The sequence below is a fragment of the Toxotes jaculatrix genome, chromosome 2, assembly GCF_017976425.1.
Source record: "Toxotes jaculatrix isolate fToxJac2 chromosome 2, fToxJac2.pri, whole genome shotgun sequence".
Lineage (NCBI taxonomy): Eukaryota > Metazoa > Chordata > Actinopteri > Toxotidae > Toxotes > Toxotes jaculatrix.
The window spans coordinates 14,834,281-14,859,850 of NC_054395.1; the positions used below are offsets into that span (position 1 = coordinate 14,834,281).

Sequence of the window (25,570 nt, forward strand, 5' to 3'; positions counted from 1 at the left end):
ACACGTCTCATCTGGCTTTAATGACTCTTGGTATCTTTTGAAATTTCTCTGTCTTTGTGTCTCATTATTGACAACTAAGGCATGTTTGCAATCTACTGTTGGTTTATCTCAAATGCAATAAGGCCTCATCAATACCAAATGATGTCATACTACACATCATTTTCTTTTTACTTTCTGCTTTGTTGTAAACTCCACAGAGGTCTGCTAGCCAAAATGGTTTGCTCTTACTGCACTTTAAGTCCATGAAATATGTATGACGCTTTAATGCAGATTTATTTTGGAAAGTCGGTTCCACTGTAGATCTAAACAAGAACCCTTGATTTGCATAAGGACATTGATCTCAGGGAGAGAGAGAGTAAAGATGAGAGAAAATAGAGTAATGTAACACTAAGCACAAAGTATGTTTGAGTAGCACTTTGCAGTATTCATAGGAGAACTCTTGTATGGCATAGTCATACATAAGTGAACTTGGACATCTTACATTCATAGTTCAGCTTCCCTGAGTTGTTCCAGGAAAGTGCTCTACTATAACCTCATACCTCATTAAATACATTTTTTTGTGTTCTTTCGATTTCACTTCAACACACTAATTTCGAGCTTAGAGCAATATTTGTAAATGTTTATTTTACGGGAAACTGTGTCAGGAAAAGGTTATTCTAAGGTTAACCTTGAACACTGTATAGTAATCATCTAACTGTGAGCGTCATTTAACAAACAACTAATCCAAGTTGAAAGATTGGAGGAAAAAATCACTTTCCTGAAGTGATAAATCGTGAGTCAAATTTATAGCATTATGCTGTACTTCTTATGTAATTGAGCCTTTTCCTTGTCATGACGAGTTGAATGAAAGAAGTTTCCCCCTGCCCTTATTTATGGCGTTGTGACAAACGTCAGTATGAGTTGTACTTCTCGGTTACATTCAGAGTAAAGTGTCTGTACTGTATATGATGCATCATTACAGGATGCATCTCAGTGGTGGTTCTTGTTTTCAGAAATATTCATACCACATGTCTGGTTTAAGTTTCTATGCTGAGACCAGTTGTCGATAATTCAAATTTGTAATAAAATATGATTGTGACGTGGTGATTGGCTAAAGTGAGACAGAAAAGGAAGGAACCAGAGTAACACAGTAAATATGGTAAACTTTTGCATAGACATAACAGTAGGTAAGGACTCACATTTCCCATTTCTTTACCCAGCATGTATTGTCCTCTCAACCTTTTGACCTAGAAACTCAATCAGCCTCCTCCTCCCACAGTCACCACAGCAAATGTGTCAGTCTTAATTTCTAACACAGTTTAATGTCATATTTATGTAAATACTTCTGGATTTTACTCTATATTAACAGCCAGAAATGTCAAAGCACACATAAAATGAAACAATACCATCTCCTGGTAGAGTGGAATTTAAATTGGATTCCTCTTGCTGCCAGTACTTACGCTGGACAGCTGATGAAGGGGAAAATAGGGCCCACTTTGATTACATGTTGCAGAATCTTTACACAATAATCTCGCTCGTGCATATTATTTCTCTGCACATTTGTGCCCTAATCTGCGTTGAAGGATGCCTCTCTGGTTACATCTCTGTTTTTCCCAAAGACATCCTAATAGTGTGGTTTATTTCAATATTCATTGAAAAATATAATTTTCGGTTTTCCTTCAACTGTCAATTCCAGGGTATGAATTGGCAATTATGCAGTCCAATATTTCTAGCTGCCCTTCTTGAGTCCTTGTTGAATAAACTGGATATTAATAAATAAACTGAATATTGAAACTTTGTCACTTAGATGTAATATAAATCAAGATTTAAACCCAGAGATGTTTTCTCTTTCTTTTGCTGAGGAGTGGGGAAATGAATTGCATTTAAACTGTCTTGCAGCCATCTTGAAGCAATTTTGCTTTACTTGCTCCTTGCCAAGACCAAGTAAATTTTATTGTTTGAGTGAAATATAATGTGCCACAGTCTCATCTAGTGAATTGTGCCATCTATGTCCTCTACAATTAACAGATGTAACAACTAAAGAGCGTTGGGACTCATTTTGGCACCACCATTTAGCCCAGACAATTAGCAGTTACACACATAATTACCAAAAAATTCTAATTCTCAGGATAAAGTCAAGAACATTTTCCAGCTTTCAGCATGTCACTTTGACCATGGCCCCTGAGCTGACATCACTCAACCGTAGTCTGGGAGAGTAAAACACAAAGAGTACGCATACATTGTTGCGTTACAGGTAAATTCAGCTTGTGAAACAGACACAGTACATTCTCTGTCAGCGAGACATAAATGACGGCTTGACTTATTTCTTTTTTATGCCATCCCAGTTGTTATTGACTTGAATAAATAATGCTAATAGATTTCACCCTGAGCAGAGGGCCAGTGATCGAGGGTCACGGGGAACACAGGTAGGCTGCTGGTCTATTACCATACCTAGTATGAAGGTAAGGGTAAGGTTCATCATTCCAGATATTAATAGGATCCTGTTTGTAAGTGGGGTTATGTGACTCACCTCTCGGACAAAAATGACAATGACCAAGGCCTGCATAGAAGGTAAAGGGATTGATGTGGTTATAAATTACTCCACGGCGCCACCTAGCCTAGGCCTTGCCTACTTTGTCATCAGTACAAGGCGATAAAGCAGGGAAATGAGAGCAGAGTCCGCTTTTTTAATACATAAATGAATACTCTATGAGAGTGGTCATTATTTAGGGCATGCCATTTTCAAGCAGTTAGACCGAACCAAAATGATATGTAGAATCTTCCTTGCCAGCACAGCATGAGAAACAGGTTGAAGTTGCACTCAACTTCTTAATGACCCATTGACCTCCATCTATTTATGACCCCTGCCATGCTTTTTTTTTTTTTTTTCTAAATACAATATTCAAAATGTAAGTAATCTTCACTCAAGGGCAACTTCATAATTCAGGCCTTGGAGGAGAGCGAAAAAGGCATTCACCTTTTACCACCCAAAATATTTTAGTAAGCAATTTTTATAATTGGCTGTCCGGCCTAGGTCTTGACCCATAAAGTCCAGAAGTGCCAGAATTGGAGAAATGGATTTAATGTAAGAGCCTTGCAGCCTCTTTGCCCTAAACAAAAAAAAAAAAAAAACACCCAAAGAATATGAGCCACTGAAAATAGAGCTGTAAATAACCTGACGAGCAATGGGTTTTCCTTTAAATAAATACTGATCAGGTTTATGTTGAAAGACAATAGAAAACGTAGCCCAGATATGCAGTTTACAGTATTTATAGCTGTAATATCGAGGTGCCAGCACCGTAATTTCATGCCCCAATGAGAATGGCAAGGTCAAAGCAAATGCTTTGGCTGAGCATCTGCTAATACGGTGACTCATAAACAGGCACTGCGTGTATCAGGTGCACCAAATAATACAGTATAATGAAATACAGAATAGCTTTCCATTATTGTTCTTTTTTATGGTGTCGTCATTAGGTGTAATTTATGTCTTAAAAAATTCATCTCCCCACAGGTCGATCTGAAATGGAGGTCCAGGGGTCATTCCACAGGTTTTGGAGCCCATAATAAATTTCACAGTCCCCTTTTTGTCTTTTCCTTTTATATGTAAAACTCACTTTCACCTTGTTCCCCTTTCTTTTGGATCTAAGGGCCCTTTCATTTGGTGTTGTCTTCCCCTCAACAATAAACAGATCACAGCCTACAGCACAACTTAGCAAGCTGTCATTTGACTAGAAAACAGCTTTAGGAATTTCCATGTATTTTATTTTGATGTAAGGTAAAAAAAAGAGAAAAGAAAAAACCTTTCATTTGCTGCATCCACAACATCAAAGATGTGAACAACCATTAAGATGTACATACATTAAGCTCAATAGCATCCTAAATGTGGATTTAAAAAAATAAAAAGACTTTGCATTTCAAGGTGAAAGGAAAAACCTGAAGCATGTTTTTATTTCTTCTCATTTGGTGAAACTGAGATCCTTGCAAGTCTCACTCAATAGTCTGCCACCATGTAGTCTGCTGTGGTCAGATGAATCAGGAGTCCAGGGACACATTATTGCTTATTTGACAGTGCAGCCTGACTACACAAACTCAGCACATGGTGCTCACCACTTCCTGGCACTCAGGACCTGCTGTAGACTACAGGCCGGCCAATATTTGCCTTCAATTATTCAACAATTTTCATGGCCATTTGAAGTCCTCAGAGCATTTAAATAGGTGACGGGAGGGACCTCCCCTTGGCATAAGCCGTGTGGTAGAGTATCAAAAGATTTCTGTTATGCTTTAGGGCTGCTGATACAGGGACAGGTTAAAGTGGTATTTCTGATCAAGGTTCAACTTGCTGTTCAGATTTGACTCACAATTAAGCTGCTTAAACAGATATTCAAATTGAAGGAATCATTTGATGAAAAGATTTTGGTTATAATATCATTCACCTTAAGAAATGGAAATCTCTGCTTTACATGTTTACAGAGTACATATTATTAACACCCCACACGAGTATTGCTGTATGCTTCTCTTATGAAGACACCTTTGGAGGTCAGTTTCAGAGATTTGGCTTTGTGCAGAAAACTAAGAGCCATCTCTTGAAACACTGCAACTAAACCCCTTCCAATTGCTCTCGATGTCTCTCTCAAAAGATGGACGCAGCTTATTCTGAGCTTGTGTAAATTCGCTAAATCCTGAGGGAATAGTTGAAGTAAAAGGCTCTCTTACAAAGGGGATTTTCATTCAATAAGCAAGGGAAATGGCTTACGGAAGTAATGGTAAAATGGTTAGGCGCGACACCCTGTTAAGCTACAATGAGCAGTCTGCAACATGATAATATGAACTGTGCTGATTTTCCATAACATAAAGCATGCTTATCAATATCTTAAGTAGTACAGTACACACCTACCAGTTTTGATTCTTTGTTTTCATCTTTCTCCTTATTGTTTTGCTATAAATAGGTTGATGTTGTGTTTTATTGTAGTTCATCAAAAGTTTCGTAATTATTTTCCTTTGTTTAGACTAAGATGCTCATTAAAAGACGAGACCCACAGCAATGGCAGCATATGGCGCCTGAAATAAAATCCTTTCTTGCCACAAAAGGAGATGTTCATATTAGATTTTTTTTTCTCCTCCCCTCAGATTCTCCATCAGGGAGCCCTTTGCAATTTAATCATCACTAAAATCATTAAAAAGATCTGAAGATTAAATTATATTGGCATTTGCAAAATTATGTAATACATTTACATTACAATGAAGAAATTAAAATAATGCATTTTCACTGTCTGGGGTGTATGAAATCTCCACATGGGAAATATAACTGGGGAAGTGGACAGACTCTTATTTTCTTTGCCTTTGGTGGCAGTTAATAGGCTAGCAGAGTTTCAGATTTCATTGTGTGAACCTTTCCACACTATCTTTCTTTGATGGATGTCCCTGAAACAGAAACTCTTAATGGAGAATCCCATTGAGAATCTTGAAATGAAAATGCATTTTTTAGAAGAGGGTAGGTAAAATTGAATGAAGATTTGACATACTTTCTCTAAATTGTACTTAAAAGATTTGTGGGGAGCTTGGGAAGTATTTAAGTATATATTATGATAGCCAAGGAGGCATTTGGTGTTTCCCATTAACACACAGTCACTGCACCCCCTCAAAATGTCTGAAAGGTGTGTGTGTGTGTGTGTCTTGATTCCAGGTCTGACAGATGAGGAGGTAGAGTTGGCCATCCAGCGCTCTGGCAGCACAGAAGAGGTCCTGCCTCTGAGCCCTGTGGGGCCGCCACATCTACTCCACGCAACTCAGCTGGCTCCTGCACCTCCCAGTGAGTGCACACCACCTTTTCTCCCCATCGGTACCTGGTGCATATACATTATATTAATATGTATGTGCACAGTCTCACCTGAGAAAAAGACTTTGTGGTTGAGTGTAGTTTTAAACTCAGATCCTTGTCCAGTGGAGGTTTGCTGCTCAAAATCATGTTCTTATTAATTTAATCCCACTAAACAGAATTATCCATAGCTCACCAAATCTTTACAAGGATCTCAGACATGTATGGCATACAACATTTGCCTTGGCTGTGAATTCAGACACAGGGACTACAACATTGCACAGCACTAGCTCATGAAGTCTCCCTTGCCATTCTGTTTCAAGGGGTTCCACCCAGGCAAGACCCCACACCGCAACCTGTATCTTTATTACCTCAGGAGGTTATGAGTGCTGTCCACTGATTTACCAATGCAGAATGAAGTCTGCGTAATGCTTAACCCATATGACAATGATTCCAGATGTATTCCACCCTCATTTATTACCACACTGTCCTTGACTCCCCCGGCATCTCATGTTTTGTAATGAAAGTGATGTTGATGGGATGGCCATGTAGTTAGGGAGACTCGCGGCTCTCCGTCCATAGTGGGGGGTTTTATATCAAAACGGCTATAAGGGAGCTGCATAATGAGGTGAGAGCGGGGAGTCTTGTATGGGGGGTCATGCCGAAAAGAGGGGGCTACCTCCCTTTGATGTCCTTGTTATGGGGACGGTGCACGGGGACCCGCATCCATCTCTGTCGAAGTAATGGATACTCTGATCTCTATTTCCACGCGGTAGAAGGACAGGAAGGCCTCCACTGAACCCAATAAATTTGAGAGGAGATTGGAAAAACGGGGGATGGAGACCACAGTTCCACAGCTTAAGTGACCAAATAAAAAAAGGAAGATGGCAGAGTGGAAGTGGTAGAGGAAAAGGGAGAGACAGGAAGAATGAAAGGTCTTAAAGGGGGGGAAAGAGCAAGTGAAGACCCCTGGTGATGCAGTGAGGCTTGTTCAGGGTCAACCACCTAGCCCAAGGACTCCCAGGCCTTTCAGAAGCACAGTATTCTGGGATAGGTGACAGTCTATCGCAGTTATAATGTTGATGAAGACCCAAATTTATGTGGTTACCATATGAACGTTGAAGAATGATTCAACATTTTCAGTGGGAAAGGTTACAGGTTCATCCGTGAATGCTGCAGCAGCAGTGAAACAAGCCCTTGAGTAAGGACAGTAAAATAGCAGTCACCTTGAAAATATACCATAAGCAGTTTTCACACATAAACTCTGGACATTGTCCAGAGAATCAGGTCTGGACATTGGAGTTGTCCTTTTCGCACATGCAGCACAAATCCATGTCAGATGCGTTCACACCTACTGGAAATACTCCATTTGGTTGAGATGATGTTTGACACCAGGATAGAGCATGCAGGAGGAAGTACAGAATCGTCATCCACCTGCCTAGTCGCTTGCTGTGAGTGTTTTGGACAGTTATCTGCTCTATTCACACATCGGGTCAATTGAACATTACACAGAGTTTGTACTGGTAGAGCTGGCAGGGTAAAGTCCAGACATTTGCATTCACACATACAGCTCCTGAGGGTAATGTCTAGAAAAGTTCAGGGTTGGAGTGCATGTGTGAAAGCAGCTATATAGTCCAGTGTGACAGTGGGTCTCTCATTTTATTTGCATGTCAAATCACACAAGTGGTAAGGCACAAGATCAATCTAGTTTCCTTACTTCAAGCCGGTAAACATGTACCACATAACCCATTAGGTGAAATGAGACCTGTAATAGAATATCAGTGGTGCACTTCAGTGGCTTAGCCTCTAATAATTTCCTATTCATTTGGGCCCCGCCAGAGTAAATAAAAGAAAAAGTCATATATTTCCTCCAAACCTGTTTGTTGTTTAGTGACATTTTCAGTTGAATGCCTCTCTTATGTGGGGAATTTCCACTTTGACAGACAGTTGGCCTACCCAGATGACAGCTTGCACAATGACACACTTTCACATTATCTGTCACTCAGCAAGACAGTCAACTTCTAAACACACAAACAGACACTCGCTTACCTTTCTGTTCATTCCAGTTGTTTAAGGGGTTATATGTATATACACACACTGTATTTGGACCCACCCCAAAATAAGTGGAGGACAATGAGAGTTCTTTATGGTAGAGAAGGGTAGAGAGGCCTTGTTTGCTTTGCAGACTTGGTAGGTAGGTTTACATGGAGACTAATATTCCAATTACAGTTTGTTTAAAAACCCAAACAGAGTTTCATGTCACAGTCTCATTATGCCATATTTTTGAAGCAGTTTCTTGAGCAAGCATTTCAGCCACATTAAAATCAAAGCAAATCAGTTTCCAAAACAGTATTTTACCATGTGCTTTATCCTCTTCTCCAGGTCCAGCAGGCTACAGATGGAGAGACTATGGTGCCCTCACTATCATTATGGTGGGCATCGCCTTTGGCTTTCATCAGCTTTACAAGGCAAGTTACACCCTGCATCTCCTGCCCTTTTGACAATGTTTGCTCACTGACTTTGTTTTCACAGGTAATGTTTCTCTTAAATTTGTTATACATATTATGCTTTGCATCTTAAGATCTGTCAGTACTGCCTCTCCCCGATATTACATTTAAATTGGTGGGCTTTGCAAGTACATGAGTTTATGATGAATTATGGTGCTAGAATAGAAGGCGCCTCTGCAGTATGTAACATCGCTCTGGTCTTGTTATTAAAGCTACCCTGCTTTACGTCAAAGCATGATCTCATTTGAACCCCTTCTTTTTAACTTCCCTTTCCCTCCTCCTCTCAGATATATTTTTTTTTTTCCTCTAAAAAATATAGTTGCTAACACAGCACACAACCATTTTTTTTTGCCATCCTACCGTCTAAAAATAATCACCCTGGTTTTTATCAGGCTTAGCAGCCCTTGAACATGAGCTCATGAGGCCCCTTGTCCCCGGTGACATTAATCCCATAGTGGTTGTTAGTAGTAGTCTGAGTGGCATGTGGAAGCCATTACTCTCGTTTTAGAGGAGGACAGGAGCTCTAGCAGTAGCTCTTGGCCTAGATGACAGGCCGTTCTCCTCTGTGTCTGTAAGAGAGAGAAAGGGAGCGCGTATCATGTACATGCATATGCCTACCTGACTCTGTCAGACATATTGGCTTCTCTTTAGATCCTGTTATGTCCTATTATTTCATTCTTCTTTACAGAACCTTTCATAAAGCTGCACATGCACATTCAGGGTTTTCTGTGTCTTATTCCTCTATCCCTGTGGTCTTCCACTGACGAAAACACACACTTCACCAGGCCACTGTTGATGCTACATGCAGCAGGGTTTGCCAGCCACCGGTCGCCTGGGAGGTGGGATTCCCTGGCGGGACGGCACAGGTTGCTGTCATGTCACTGGAGCGTAGCGCCAGTCGCACCATATGTCCAGGCTTCTGCCCATACTTTATTTATGTTATGGTGCACCTTGTAAACACCACACTCCCAGCAACCCACTTATTAATTACCACGTGTTGACACTCATTTAATCTTTTCCTCTAAAAAGTGTTTATTACTTGCACTGGTGTGTCTGCTTGCCACCTGAGCTGGAGAGAAAACCCGGCTCGGGCAGCAGCAAGCTGCAACCGGCTGCGAGGGATTAACTGATCCTTGTTCAGCCTTAAAACCAAGAAAACATTTATGATTTTGAATGCAGTTGCTGTCCAAGGTCACAGGGTCGGCCCGACTTTTTTGTTGAGCTTGGCTCCACACACACATGCACACTAGTAGGGTTCAGTGAGATGCACACAAGCTGCTCATCTGTGTAACATTCACACTGGATAACAAACACCCTCATTTGGCTGTCAGACATACATATGATTTGGTAGAGTTCTGTTTATTCAGTGGCAGAGAGATGATAAACAACATGACATTGTTCTTGGTTTTGGAAGACTATTTTCAGTGTTCACCACCATGTTTTTCCCTGTAGGCCTGTCTCTTGCTTTCACTGTCCCTTTCTGGGTTTCATTCATTTATATTGCTGGAAATGTCTTTTTAGGGCTGTAGCCAACAGTTACCCAAGAACCCAAGGTTGCATGTTCAAAGTGCTTTTATTTTCGACCAAGAATCTGAAACCCAAAGATATTTCATTTATAAAAGTAAAAAATAGAGAAAAGCAAATATTTGACATTTATGCTTAATAAATAGCTTAAATGACTAATCACTTGTCAAAATTGTAGATCAGTTTTCTAAGTGGTTTCAGCACATGTCCATGCTTGGACATTGCTGTAACTATACATTCACCTAATCATGAAGTTTAGACAATTAAGCATTGAAGTTGAATAAAACAATGCCTTTGATCCTCCATGACCAAGTCTAGGTGGCCTTGTCTTTTCCTCATCTTTCTGCCCCTTCCCACCGGTGAAGTGTAATTTTGTGCCATGCGTTTAATTGCAGAAATACATCCTTCCCCTCATTATGGGCAGCCGAGAGGACAAGAAGCATCTGCAGAGGATGGAGAGCAACATTGCGGCAATGAGTGGCACGCTGACACAGACAGGTGAAGATTAATATCTTCATCACTTTCTCCCTCCTTAACATTTTCCCTCATTTATCTGTCGCCAAAATCGGGGGGCCCCGCACGTTTTTAACAAATGACGCCGCTGTCATTTCGCTTTAATTTGAAATTGCTTGTTTACTGTCAGGCTCGGGCTCAATTAATTACGTTTCGCTGAAAAGCTCTTAACCTCGGAATATTAATGAGGAGTTGGGAAATGACAACTTTTCTCCCCCCCGCCCATCCTCTCTCGCTCCCCCCTTCCATCCGTCTCCCCCTGCACCAACCTCACCCCCATCCAAACCTCCACCGCCATCATCATCATCCACCCTCTTCCCCGTAGGTGGCGAGAAAGTTCATTTTAATTTTGTGTGTGTGTGTATGTGTGTGTATGTGTGTGTTTGTGTGTGTGTGTGTGATGTGCGTGCGGCATGGCACTGTGTGGCGTCTGGGCTCAGCACTGGCCCTAGTGTGATTAAGTGCACGGTGACAGGTGCGGCTCCCATGTTGGACAGGTGAGGAATCTCAACCTGGCTGTCAGACATGGGGAGAGAGAGAGAGAGAGAGAGGCAGGGAGAGAGATGCTTTCCTTGCTCTTTGTCAGTATAATTAAAAATCCAGGGAGGCGTAAATGAGGGAGGCACTCGGAGAAAGTTTGGTCTTGTTAGCAGTTCTGTTGAACTGGAGTGTGTTTTCACCTGAAAGGTACCAGTCCCCCATTTGAGATGGCTGGCCTGGCAGAAAAATAGGCTACAGTTTAAAAAAATAACAATAATGATGCATTTATACCTTCAGCAAGTTAAAACAAAGAACCTGGAGGAATAAAACACATTAAAGTCAGAAGGTAACGAGACATTAAATCAAACATTAAAAGCATTTTTAAACAGGTGAGTTTTGAGTAACTTCGATGAGATTGTAGATCTTACATAATTAGAGGTGTGTGTTTGCCTTTTTTGTTTGAGACATGTATTGTCAAATCCAAATGTGTATTTTAATCTAATGAATTGCCTTTTAAATTTGATAAGGTCACAGTCGTGTACATGAGCTGAGTGCACCTGTCGGTATAAGCTATCAAGTAGGGTAAAAACTTCACTTCACTTCTTTATGCCTAAATTGAGTGTTAGTAAAGCAAGTGCCTCTCATTTGCCAAATTATTATAATTATTATTACATAAGAACTGTGTATGTGTACATTATGGGCTTTTGAGCAGTAGAGAGAAAAAGAGGATCTAATAAGTTTGTACATGTATACTTTGTTTAATTTTCCCATCATTTCCAAATTACAACAGATTGTTTGAGTTTACAGCTCAGACCAACATAGTGCAGATGAAAATATTGCTGTTATCATTTTATCCAGTCACACCCATGCTATTGTTTTCTGACCGGCTAAGGTAGGTGGAGAGCAGCAGTTGTGTGAGATTGCGTGCGAGGTGTGCCACCCTCAATCTGATTAACAAATATATTCTCTTTTATGGTCATTTTCTCCCAACTATGCAAACACATTTCCTCTGGCTATTTCACTCCCCATTCTTGCTCTACTTATCACTTTTTGGAGATTTGCCAACTTACAAACCCTGTTTTGTTTGTCGGTAAGGACAGGATTTCACAGTAAGAGTCCTCTTGTGTTTTGCGGCGAGTAGGTGAGCCTCCAGTAGGGTGGAGGGGAAAAAAAAAAAAAAACATGGGTCTTTTCTTCAGCCAGTGTGGGGAACTAATTTGCTATGACTGCAGTAGCCAAGCTGCTATTGTAGTTAATGACTGTTGTAGTTAACAGTTGGGGAGAGGGGTTGCAATTACACTGAGAGTTTTCTCCCCCTGCTTTCCCTTTGTCTTCCTCTCCCTCTCGCTCCCTCTCTTCTCGCTGCACTGAGTAATAGCGGCCGACTGCCTCGCTGCTGCCAATTGCTTGAACCCCCTTTTGTTAAAGTTCATGTATTTCTCTAGTGCCGGGCGCAATGAGGTGATGTATCCTTTTGAATGGGGACTACATTAGTCTCTCTCACCAGCCCCAGCTCGAGAGTAGGGGCCTTGACTCCCATTATGATTTGCCTACAACTTCACACAGACAATTAATGAATGGATCTTGGAACTCCTTCAACGTACCCAGGCTGTAATGGAATTGTGCGGCTGTTTGGGCACTCTTTGTCGGTGGGAGCCATATTGGTGACCAGCTGGCCATTAAAGACAGAGACAGGCCTGGACATATGTAGTGTACATTATATTGAGGTATTTACTGAATAATTTACTGAATGCACAATGTGCACCCTCCTCACAGCAGCTGCAAGCCTCACACATCATCTTGTCTCAGATTCTTTCTCTCTCTGTCTCACACACACACACACACATATACACACCCACACACTCACACACACTTCTGATTCATGCCTGGCCAAAGTCATTGACTTCATTATTCTTGGCTTCATATCTGTGATAACTGGGGATAAGAAGTTCTGCATTTTTGTCAAGTGCCTGAGCAGTACAAAGGAGTCAACTTTGTGGAGAGACATGAAAAGAGCTGGTCTGTGAACTGTTTGGCTGAAGTGGCTGAAAAAGCGGTGCCAATGGTAATTCAGGAGGTACAGCTTTACAGGCTGGCAGACTGACCCACACATCTGGATAAGCTGTTTTGTGGTGAGGTGGAATCAGAGACTAATAGGGCAGCTCTTGGTGTAGCGTGCACACCCTGTCACAGTAACACCTTTTTAAAGCAGGGATGGCTGCGGTATTTTAGTTTTATTGCCGTCTTCAGAAAGGTTGGTCACACTCTGGATCACAAAACCGAGTAACAAACTCAAATTGTTTGCACAATGGTTTTCGGCCCCAACCAACGATCCTGCTCAAACTCGTATTCTGTAGGATTCTGCGAGCATGAAAAGATCAAACGTTTCAGCACCCCACCTATATTGATACAACTCCACCCATTTAAACACAGGTGTCACTACAAGATATTAGTGTCTTTGAAAGATCAAATATTTTGTCTGTGTTGGTTTTTCAAAAGAAACGCAGCCTCCAAGCCTGGCTCTGTCTTTTGTCCTGGCTTGGGTTAATGTGAGAGGAGGGTTCTTTACATCCCGTCCAGCCGGCTGCAGCTCAGGCTTTTAACCATTGGCCTGACAACCTCAGCAGTGGACCGCCACAATATCTGTTGATGTTAATCCTATTAGGCTTGATTTAACACTTTACACGCCCATGATTTATATGAATGTTTATTGGTTTTCTGTAATACAATCAGCTCGGGGAAACTTAATGCATTGTTTGGTAATACACGCGTGACTGGAAGCAGGGGGCAACAAACTGTGCCCGGTGTTATTTGAAATCATACACCCTCATCCAACACCAACACTTGAACTAATTCAATCTTCAAAGTCAATGGAAAAAGAACAATATTTATTAGGATTAGGGGGGACATTTTGTCTGGCAGCCTCCTCCCAAATGAGAGCCTTGTTTTTTCCTTTGTTGATTGTTTGAGGATTTAAGATGCATTAGAAGGCAGTGTCTGGGTGGATAATGGAAGGTTAGAGACTGTTATTTGATTTAAGTTCAGACACTAGAGATTAATATCTCCATCCTATGTGGCCCCCCTTCCCACCCTCTACCCTCAGTGCCTTGGACCAAAAAGCTGCGACTAAAGTTACGGGGTATTAGCTTTGATTACAATTCTTAGAGGACAGCTTTGATCAGTGACACAAGTTGAGTCTCATCACTTCTGTTGTCGTCTCCGGAAAGAAAATGTTCAGTTTTGCGGCACCAAAACAATGTTATCCCACAATCTCACTTCCTTTTTTTTTTAATGTGTTTTCAAGTTTTCCGAATTTACTCTCTGTTATTCTGCTTGTTTCCACAGTGAGCCAGCTGCAGCAGACCCTGGTCTCCGTCCAGGAGCTCCTGATCCAGCAGCAGCAGAGAATCCAGGAGCTCTCTCAGGAACTGGCTGCAGCAGAGGTAGCTACCACCTCATCAGCAACTCAGCATCCTTCACTTACCACCTCAAATAGTTTCCAGATTTCCAAATTTGTTAGAAGTTGTTCATTAAATAATATATTTGTTTTATTATATCTCACTGCAAACAAACGAGGATGAAATGAAGCAACCTCACTAAGCTTTGCTGCACTTTGGTTGTGAAAGTTTGCAGACTGCACCTTTTTAAGGTGTGTTATGATTGATGATTTTGAGGGAAGCTAGACAGGCAGTAACTCTGAAATTACAGAGGCGCTCAGTAAATGTAAAGTTGCAGGTTCAAGTCCCCTGATTGATGAGGAGTGGGAAAAGGCCTCTGTGTACTAAAATCTCTTGCTCTTTCCCGAGTCATAACTACCTAAGACAGACAGCCTTATTATACTGTATATCATCACAACACAAGCTGCAAAATACTATGGTGCATCTCATCATGGCACCATAATCTTTAACCGTATGGTCATTCCTCTTCGCCTTGATTTTTATAGACAGTGTTCATAATCTACTCAGAATTGTAAGTGTTTAAGTGAATCGGACTGAGTGATTGTTCTAAAAACTTATGTGCAGGGATGAAATGTTTCTTGCTTTTTATAACGCTGCTCATAAATCGCTTTATGATCTCTGGGCTCTTAAAAAGTGCCTTGGAAGAGACAATCTTAGACAATGTTTTATGTCCACAGCTGTTAAGCACACGGGTGTTTCACTGTAGCATCTGGATATCACAAGAAAACATATGCGGACACATCTGCTTCAGTACAAATGAGGAAGAAAAATATGAATCTCTTCCTTGGACAAGTTTAATCAAAAACTGACATCTCATAGCTCATTTTGTGCTGTTTCAAGTTCAGAGCCACACAGTCTCAGTCGTAGGAAGCAGTGGTGTGAATACATGTTAGCAATGATCTGATTTGACCCCCACGCTGGTCTGAAACAGACCTAGCAAAGGTGTTCTGTCAGACAAGCTGTCGGCCCACTTTAAACAATGAGGTTCCCTCCACAGCACAAAGGGACATGGGATGTTTTTTCTTTTCGTTCGTCATCTCCAAATCGTAGATTGGATTAAAAAGTGTCTACTTCATTTTCTATGAGTGCCTAGTTGGACAGCAGTAGTGTATAAAAAGTATATTTCACATCAAAACACCCATTAAACAAATCATAAACTCTGCTTTATAGCTATAGTGTTGATCTTAAATTTTCCCTGCGAGTCGGCACGAGGCCCTCTGTTGTCTCAGGCCATGGGGGAAATTGGGAAATTGTTTTCAGGTCCGGGATATTTGATGAGAAACACATGTTGGAGCTGGCGAGCTACTTATCATTCACCGTTTGCGGCTTTCGGGGTTTGCCTCACCACGCTGCTCAAAGTGCACCACGCTTAGCAATTATACCTCTCAACGCGGAAATGTGCCTTTAACCCGAAACACATGGAGACTTCTGTTTCCTCAGCTGCTAAGTAAACATTTCTCATAGTTTGGAAACCGCTCAATTGCGGAGTGCGTTTACTGTCCCTAAACTGGGGACCTCATTATGGAAGTGAGTTTAGACAGACTGACTCATGTCCACACACACACGCACGCACACAGCACACGCTGATGCTGCACATTTCCAGGGCTGCGACAGTTCCTCTCTTTTTCACCATTTTCTCAGTTATCATGACTCTTTAAAGTCATGCTGCTGTATTCTACTGCAGGTGTTAAGGATAGATTTGCCTCAGGATGATTCATCCCTGATGTTAAACAGCCAAGTCTATTTCTGCCCCATTATCATTACAAATCTGACTGTTAACTGTGTTTGCTCCGCTGTCTCAGATCACTGATCGTTCTCTTTATTAGTGGATACTACATAGAAGATTAGAAACCGCCTCCATGCTTGCGCGAGACATACTGCCAGTGGGAAAGTGCATAAATAGAGTGAAATCAATTGCACTGTACCAGTGTTTCCACTCAAAAACACTCCTCTGGGGACTTCCTTTTGAAACTAATTCCATCATAAATATACATGCGTTACACGAAAACACACTGTCTGCCGGCGGAGTAACTGTGAATTAATTTGCCTTCAGACACTCTTAAACAAGGCTTGTTAAAGATCTTATCTTGTTGCTAATGGTCCACAGGCATTTATCTTCATTTAGCCAGATGCGTTGCCGTCCTTGGGTGCTGCTAGAGTTTATAATCTTTTTTTCTTTTCTTGTTATATATATATATATATGTGTGTGTGTGTGCATGCGTGCGTGCGTATGTGTATCTTTTTCCTAAAGCACTTAGTTAACCAGCAGAAAGAGGCCGACCCCTATCATGCCCAGGCACCCACCCGAGACACATTAGTTACAAGGCTTTTAAACCAGTTAGAGGAAATCTTTACTATGTACAGTATTTACACAGTAAAAAGCACATGCAGCCAGCGCTGTGGTGGTTGACAACTCAGTAGGTGCCACCCCTCTTTCTTTAAATTTGGCACAAACATTCACTGGGACTCAGGGATGAACTGATTAGAATAGGGGGGGGGGTCTCCTGTTTCTCTGGTAGTCCAACACAAGCTCACTGGTTTTGCTGATACTGAGCTTCAGGTGATTGTCGTTGCAGTTTTATCACAAGGATGCCATGTGATAAAACTGCTCTGTATTCCTCTATAAAAATAGTCTCCAAGTGACGACAGCATGTTTCTCAGTGAAAATTATTCACTGGAATCATGTATGTCAGTATAGTGATAACTGTGCACTTAATACCTTTAATACTTTTTTTAAAATTAAATTTCAGTTCACTTATATGTAGTGTTCACTACATATATGAGTCTAGACAGATATGAATGTAAACTGCAACTTCATTGGTTGGTGGAGGCAAACAACCACAATGCGGTAATTCTAGTTCGTTGGTTGTTTGTTCATGCATGATGCAATCTGCAGTGCCAAGTGGAGAATTATGCTCTCCACTGTTTAGGCCGCACTGAGCCCTTAGAGCCCTGCACCTGTACACCAGGAGGTGTGGAAGAAGTCAAACATCTGAATCTTTTTATTTCTGAATCATTCATTTTAGCACATATTGCCTTCTTCATATTGAAACCTCAAATCAGTATCATATGTAGCCCATAGGACGGTGACACACAAGGCAGTCCACATAAACATAATGTATTATTTTGTCATTTAGACATTGTCTCCACATCCTAGGAACCAACAGACACAAGATAAAGAATCAGAGGGTAAATCATTTGAATGCATGCATTTAAATCAAGTCTAAAAGAGAATCTACTTCTCAGCATTTAATAATGATAGCAGAGTTGAAAAATGTGTTTATATAGAAAAGATTGTAAGAAAATACATTGCAGCATACCAGTAAAAATAGTGCACATAAAAAACAAAAACATTTTCAAGTACATACAGTGGCAAAAAAACAAAAACCTTTGTTATTTTTTATAAAATAATAGTAAACATAATAATACAGAGGTCATATTCTGCATTATAACATCATGATGTCTGCTTTTGGCATCAGAGCTGCTAAATCATCTCAGAGGTTAAATATTTTGATCAGCAGTTTGTTAAAACATCACAACTTACATACTCCTGCGGTTTGTTGGATGTGTGTCAGCACGTCAGGTGGGGCTTTTAAAGTCGGCAGCGTACTTTCAGTCTCTCCAGTCACTGATACCCGACCACTCAGCTTCCACCCAAGCACCTAGTGCACTTAACACAAGATTCTTAGACAATGTGTGTGTATAAACACTGTGATAATGTATCTCAAAGCTGAAATTCAGTCCTGGCTCAACATTTAATTAGGTTTCCTCAGACTTAATTAGACATATGTCAGAGGTAGTGTTGTGTGACAAGCCTTGATGTGAGATATAATATGGCGCTGCTCTGTAGATAATGCACATTATGGATGTAGCTAGTGGTTAGCAGCTCTACTCTAAAGTCTTTTTTTTTTCTTAAGTAAAGGGATATAAGTTCATGGAAATTCTCACATTTCAGTTATTTGGAGAAATCTGCCTTTTTCTCAAGCTGATTCTGTGCCTTGGAAGCCTTTTAGCTCAGCCTATACAGCAATTAATTTTTTTCAATGTAAAATGAGAGAGAAGCAGAATCCATCGTTATTATACGGGTGCCTTGGGGAGGCAAGGGATTAAGATGGTTCTAATGAGGTGACGGCTGTAATAAGAGTGTCTTCAGCTGGCCTCCAATGCACTACCTCTAAAGCACGGCTCCTTATCAGCGAGGTTTAGGAGCCGATAAGAGCCAAAAAAAAAAAAAAAACCCTCCTTCCCCTCCTCGTCTCCTTTTCTTTCTCCTCTCACTTCTCCTCCTCTGCCTCCCTCCTTCCACTGTAAATGAGTCTGATCCCTTTCAGATGTGATTCAATTAATTTCTCTTAGATTTAATTACAAGCGAAAGAGTCCAAGTTATCCCTCTACCCTCAATAGGGGGTCCACGCTTCCTAACAAGCTTCCTCTGGTGAGTCAGGAGAGTCTTAATTACAGTTTTTACTTTTCTTTTATCCCACTTTTTCCCTTGTCTTCTGCCTCTCCTCCCTCTGGTCTCATCAGTCTATCCTCCTGCTCTCCTGCACATGTTTGTGCTCTTTATTCAGGAATGGACTAAGAATGGGGAGCAATTAACTACATCACTGGCTGCCAACCATTTTGGCTTTATAGCCAAACAATGCCTACTCATGACCCTTCGTCAGATTGTATTTGTCTATGAGTAGTTCAGCCCATGACTGTTTCATTTCAATAGCTCTGCCCTGACGAGGTAAAACCATTTAATTTTTAAAAGTAACTTATGGAGTTAATCATCACACTTCATTGTAGATTCATCTTCATTTGAGTTGTTTCCATTAATTTTGCAGCGACCCCAGTAGTCTACAAGACTTGGCAGCAGTTTTACTGTTGCATTTGACTGTTGCCATGTGGTGTTTTTTCTCTGCTTTTTCTTTTTTTTTTTATCAAAACTCGTCATTTTATAGCTCCCGCTGTCAAAGTCCTGCCTATCCCTAAAAAAGTGCAGCAGAGACAGATTTTCAGCAGACATTTGCCATTCAAATACTTTGCTATTGTACCCTGTAGCATTTCAAGCTGCACCAGTGTGTGTGATAACACATGCCTTTGATAAAAGAGAAAAAGAACAAAACAAACTGCTAAGCTATGGTCTGCCTTCATGAATGTGGCCATTGTTCAAGATAAAGTCATTATCCAAAACACTGGACTCTGGCCTAATCATTTCTAGATAGTATGGAAAATTATGTAAAAATAGCATGATTCACACTCACTGGACTGTCTGAGCTGTAGAGGCTATAAATGTGGCTGAACTGCAATTGTTTGTCTTCCTTTCTGTCTACCAGCAGTCGGCAGTTGTGAGGTTGTTATGGTGACGGATGACCTGACTACACAAAAACATGTGGCTTTTAGCATTTGCATTCACCATATTTGTTTATCTTGTAGCCTGTGACCCGTTTTTGTTGTTTCAAAACAAAGCTTTTTTTTTTTTTATTTCATATTGTTAAGACTGAGCATATAATAGTTGTTGAAAGACATATATTTACTTTGTGCTGTGGCCCTGCATGTGACCTGAACTTTGCTTGTGCTTGTGTCACTTCTGTTTTTCCTACAGGCATCGTCTTCAACCAACCGCATTCTGGACAACCAAACAATTGGAGAGCTGAAGGCTGAGATTGTCTCTTTGAAGGGCTTACTGCTCAGCAGGTAACAGAGTTGTCCAAGACCCCATCGAATCAAACGGTGCAGGTGGAAAAAAAAAAAAAAAAAAAGAGTGTAGTGCAGGTGTGTGTGTCTTTGTTGAAGGGCTTAAAGCTCACTGTTTTCATGCACCTTGGACTTCCTGGATTCACTTCACAGTCAGTGTGAAACATGCCATGTGTTAACTTGTACCTCCGATGGAGATGTGATTGTGGCCTCATTTCATTTACTCCTGAACTTAAAATACTTTCTAATTGTCAACATAATGTCATACTGCTCTTTAAAATGCTCTTTTGGTTTGTACATATAAAAAAGCTCCTTGACAGGTTAAAACTCAAAGAAAGATTATATGATAAAAGATGTGTTGCGAGAGCTAAAAAGCCAAGCAGCCTTTTGTGTGGTTCCTCTTGAGAAGTGCATATACGGTGTGTAAAGGTGATTGAAACCCGGAACAGGGAACAATTAGTTGGTTTTTTTTCCCCGACGCTTTCAGTGCTGAGTTGTCATCACATCACTGATGTACGGAAAATTGTGTGTAAGGGCAGATAACCCTAGCGTGGTTGAGGGATAGCCTTCAGTTGATACCTAATCAATCCAGTCAATGTCTTTAACGTAACTTTTGACACAACTGAGTAAACTCCTGAATCATGAGGAAGCCTATGCAGTGTGGCTGAATGCACTGGAAGAAGCCAGTAAATTGACCTTTCTGACTTTACATCTCGGAAACAATGTAAAAATAGAAACTGCAAAACAATCCTCTTCGCATACTCACTTCTACAGTACAGAATTGTTGTGGATGGCCTGAAAGTTTGTGTTTATGTATGAATAAATAAAAGAACATATAATGTCGCATTGCTCTTCCAAACTGCACATTTAAAGCATAATCATTAATCTCAAATATGTTTAATCTCACGGGCACTAGAGGTTATAATACTGATTGCACCATTTCTTTTACTTCCCAACTTGGCTCAGCCAATTAGCATACTGCAGGCATCAGCTGGTTTTGTGTGTTTTACTGCTTTTATTGGTAAACAAGATAACCACACATGTGCATAATTGTAATTTTATGAGTGCAGAATGAATTAGAACTGACAAATCAGTTGTGTCCGGATCAAATATAAATACTTTGGTTGATCATTTCATTTACTTACATGTTAATACAAGACATAAGCCATTTAGTGTCAATGTTTTAAAGAGATCTCTATATGCCCTCTCAGTCAGCTTTGTTCTTCAATCTAGTCAGGTGCAGCCCAGCTCAGTCAGGCCCATTAACATGCATGAGTATGTATCAGTGTCTATAATGAAGCCTGAAGTAAGAGTGAACATCAGAAAACCAGCAAGGACCAAAATTTCCTTAGAACTGTTTAGTTCCCCCTCTACATTCTAATCAGTAGTAATCCCTTTGTCATTTGCTTTCTTGACTTTATCCTGACTCTCACAATGAGTTTTCTGGCAAAGGCTTGAATCACAAAATAAAGTCTCTGTGTCACCATCTGTCTCCAAAGTTGTTCCCTTCCTGTTCAAATGATCCAAATCATCTCCAAACATTTTTCTTTTTTTTTAACCACCGTGAAGTGCTGATCCCGTTACAATTCAGTGTTGTCTTTTTGATCTTAAAAGCTGAAGAGGATGTAATTAAAAAAAATATCTTTACCAGGTGTGATGAACATCTGGCTGTTTGAGGGGTGAAAAGCCGTTATCTGTGCTGTATTTATGAGAATTACTTTGTGTGTGGCTGTATGCCTATCTATCTTTCTATCTATACATATACACATACATACACATATATACATATAGATAGATATTAATGTATGTATATATGCTCTCAAGCTGACATGGACTCCACAAGTTTGTGTGAAACCTGATGACCCGTGTTATCCCAGCATGATTGCTTGATACTGTTCCAAAGAACGTCTTGTGATGTGACAAAATGCTTGGTTTTCTCAGTCTTCAAGCACCTGCATAAATGTTCAGTAGGTTTGAGGTCAGGTGACAGTAGGTTTGAGGTCAGGTAAGCCCTCGACTAGAGGGCGTACCTGACGTACAATCCTAGAGGGCGTCTCTAAAAAATGGAGTGGTCCTTGGTCAGGATGTAGTTCAGTGTGGGTGTCTAACCCAGGAAAAATGCCCCTAGACTTGAATGTTTCATGTTGGTTTCACTGTCAGTTCTATACACTGTGGTATCTTTGTCTCTCCTGTCCGTCTTCTTCCGTACACCCTTATGTTACTGCCATAAATCATCTGTACAAAGGACTTTTTTTTTCTAGTCATCCACTTTGAAATGTTGGTAGTTCTTAGCCCACCCCGAGCGTCTGGCCTTGTTTCCCTCCCCTCCTGTTTCTTAATCCTCAGACTTTTTGATTATTTCCAGGGTCACGTGAAAATCTTTGAGATTTTCAATGTGTTCTCTGACTTTTGGATCCCACAAATTTTGATCACTGTGAGGTTTTTGATGAGGTCATGATCAAGTCTCAATTTCTTCCTCTTTCTTGTCTGTCCCCTTCCCCAATAGGAGACAGTTCCCCTCCACTCCCACTATTCCTAAGATCCCGTCATGGCAAATTCCCCTGAAGCCGCCTTCAGCATCCAGCTCGCCGTCTGTTAACCACACCAACAGCAGCAGCGACATCTCCCCCGTCAGTAATGAGTCCGCCAACTCCTCCCCCATCAAAGATGGACACCACAGCCCCCAGGATGCACTGGGAGGGCCTGATGGAGCTCATGATATCAATGGAGATGTCAGTACCGTGGGCCTTGGCACAGCGCTGCCCCTGGACCTGAAGGACCAGGTCCGCATGGAGGTGCAGGGGGAAGAGGAGAGGAAGGAGGAAGAGGAGGATGATGTCAGCCATGTAGAGGAGGAGCAGGAGGAAGAGGAGGAGGAGGTTCTAAACATGCAGACAGAAGATCGGCGAGGTGGGGATGGACAGATTAATGAACAGGTGGACAAACTGAGGCGGCCCGAGGGTGCCAGCAATGAGAGCGAGGTGGATTAGACTGCAGTAGAAAGCACAAGAACACTCTCCAAATACCACTTCTCATCTCTGCTGATGGCTTTGTTTCAATCTGCTGCTCTCTGCTCGCACTCATTCTGTTTGTTTTTTTATTTTTTAAATCCATCTTCCCTGTCTGTTTCCACTTGTTTCTATAGCATCTTAATCTTGAGCAAAATGAGGAGTAGGCGTGGGTGTGAGAAGACGCAAAATGACAAATATTGTCTAGTTGACACATGGCTTACCTCAATTTACTTTTCATCATGCAAACTAAATGACTGCATGCCGAGCCAAGTAACATGTTGTGACGTTACTTTGAAATGAGAAATGACGGGCAACAGTCAAATCAGAATGACTTTAAAAGGCTGTATGCAGAACTAGCCATGTGTGACTTAATGCTTCTAATTTTCATGAATTGATCAGATAATTCACAGCTTTGCCTTGGTGTCCTTGTAATTGTACTAAGGCTCTTACACAGACCAAAGAGGCAGTACGGCACAGACTATCTCCGCTGTATAGTGCGGCTGTGGGTCAGGAGTCATATGTTGGCACTTCAGTCTCAAAGTTACCGTGAGCTTCCAGAGAAGCATTAACACAGTTTGTCTCCCTGTTGATGGCAATAGGAGAGGACAAGCTCTTCCAGGGCCGGAGCTTTTAGCCTCTTTTATGTGTCCTTTCGCATTGGTGTCAGTCTGTCAATAATTCACAAGGCCAGCAGGGTGGCATTTGGGTGAAATAAAAGCCCTGAAATTCGAGATTAGAATGTGATGACGGGCTTTGTTCCATGCCGGTGTCAGAGTGCTCATACGCTCAAAGGAGGGGAAGATAAATGTTTTTTTCCCCCGCTTTCCTTTTTCACTGAGGGCTGAATTGTGCATCTTTGCGAGTGTGTTTGTGCGTGGCAGGCGAAAAAACCCAGACTGTCTGCTGAGCTGTATCTGTGTCTCCAGCAGGGCAGCTGATTTGGTTTGTGAAGTATGTTAATAATCAAATGATCAACAAATAACAGATGTATTAGTTCATGCAGCTTGAAATGTCAAGGAGGCTAAAAGCGGAAATCTAATACAGAAAGCCCAGTTGCATTGTATTATTTTCCGTGACAAACCCTCCGGTCCAAATTATGTAGGGCCTCCTACAGTGAGTAATCTTTACAGAAAACTGCGCCAATATTTTGTAATTAAGCTGCAGTAAGACAACGAGGGCTGCCACAGATGGAAGTTGCAGAACTTGTATCACTTTTTTTTTTTCTCGGTGTGGAGGTGGATGGGGGAAGTTGAAAAAAATTGCCCCATGATTGAAAAGGAAAGCAATAAATGAATACTTGACTTATTGAATTACTCACTCTGTCTCCAGCTAACAAGAAGAGTCCATGAGTGAGAAGGAGGGATATCAGCTCGCGTGCCATTTCCACCTCCATCACATGGCCTTCACAGAAAAGGTAGAGGGACTCTGAACATTTCTGTGCGACACCAGTCCTTATCTACAGATTATTTTTAGTTATGTTGATTGAGTTTATGTTGAAAGTGTCAAGCGATAAGACAAAAATAGTGCAGTATCCTGTAAATTGTTCTTTTTGATTTGGTGGAAATGAATTTGTGTGGATGAATAAGGTTGGTTTAAAGAAGTGCAGAATCAAGTGGTGCAACTTATGCCTCTTAGCACTGTGGTTTCAGTCACCGGTCCTCTCTGTAAGCTGCAGATCACTGAGTGTTAACCAGAAATGCACATGACTGTAATAAATCTGGTTTGTTTCAGGAAGATATTCTTTTATATTTATTTTAAACCAGCTGGACACAAAATACACATTACTGTATGTTGCTTTTAAAGTACAAACATAGCATTACTGGGATTTTCATGTTTAAATCTTACATTTCTTACATTCAGTTACTGTTTTGCTTCAATGAAAACTGTTTTTCATGTGTGTCTTTTCCTTCAGTAATCTAATTTATATATTTAGAAACATACACAGATAGATACTTGACTTCCAGTAAAAAAAAATGTGCTTATTACAAATCCTAACAGAGTAACATGTACTTAATTTGTATTTCCATCCGTTCAAATAATATTAAAGGAAAGAAAAACGCACAATAACAAACAAACTCAAATCACACAGGAGTTGTCAGTTGTTTAAGTGGGATGTGTCATTTTTGTCTTTGCTGTTAAACTGTGACATATCTGTGTGAATGTGGTTGCATGTGTTTAGGCGTAGGAAAGTTTTCTGCAGTATTCATACCGCGTAACAATTTGTAGAATTTTTTTTCTGTTTCTGGCTAAAAATTGAGTTTGGTAATAATAAAATCAGACCATGGAAGACTTCAACATTCATCAAAGTTTACCTTGTAAATTTTTAATATCTGGGAAAAAAAAGTCTGACATCTGAATATCAAGTGATCTGCATCCGAAGGCCTGTGAATTCTGAAACCATTTTTAGGTCAAAGCTTCAGATTAATCTTTGTGGTTCCAGGGCTTTCTGGGTTTTGTGTCACCTCCCATTACCAGCTGTAATGCATCTGTTAGACCAGATACAGATGAGAATACAACAGTACTTGTGTGTATACTCTTTGTACAATCATGAATCACACAGAAGTGAATTTTCAGAAAGCATGACAAGGCAGGGACTTTCAG

At 40.9% G+C, this 25,570-nt stretch overlaps 1 protein-coding gene across 3 annotated transcripts in view; it reads left to right on the forward strand.

Annotated features, from left to right (window-relative positions):
- The window catches only part of pex14 (peroxisomal biogenesis factor 14), a 45,075-nt gene extending 19,811 nt beyond the window's left edge, over positions 1-25,264 (forward strand). Inside the window, exons 4-10 of one of the 3 annotated variants that reach the window (XM_041060158.1) lie at positions 5,663-5,788; positions 8,177-8,262; positions 10,221-10,323; positions 14,164-14,261; positions 19,867-19,958; positions 22,465-22,939; positions 24,299-25,264. In XM_041060158.1, the coding sequence (XP_040916092.1) occupies positions 5,663-5,788; positions 8,177-8,262; positions 10,221-10,323; positions 14,164-14,261; positions 19,867-19,958; positions 22,465-22,939; positions 24,299-24,322 (1,004 nt within the window). In that variant the 3' untranslated portion in view covers positions 24,323-25,264. Of the gene's footprint in view, positions 1-5,662; positions 5,789-8,176; positions 8,263-10,220; positions 10,324-14,163; positions 14,262-19,866; positions 19,959-22,464 lie in introns of all 3 variants that reach the window. The other 2 variants (XM_041060178.1, XM_041060168.1) reach the window with 2 other exon arrangements.
- The last annotated feature ends 306 nt before the right edge of the window (positions 25,265-25,570 follow it).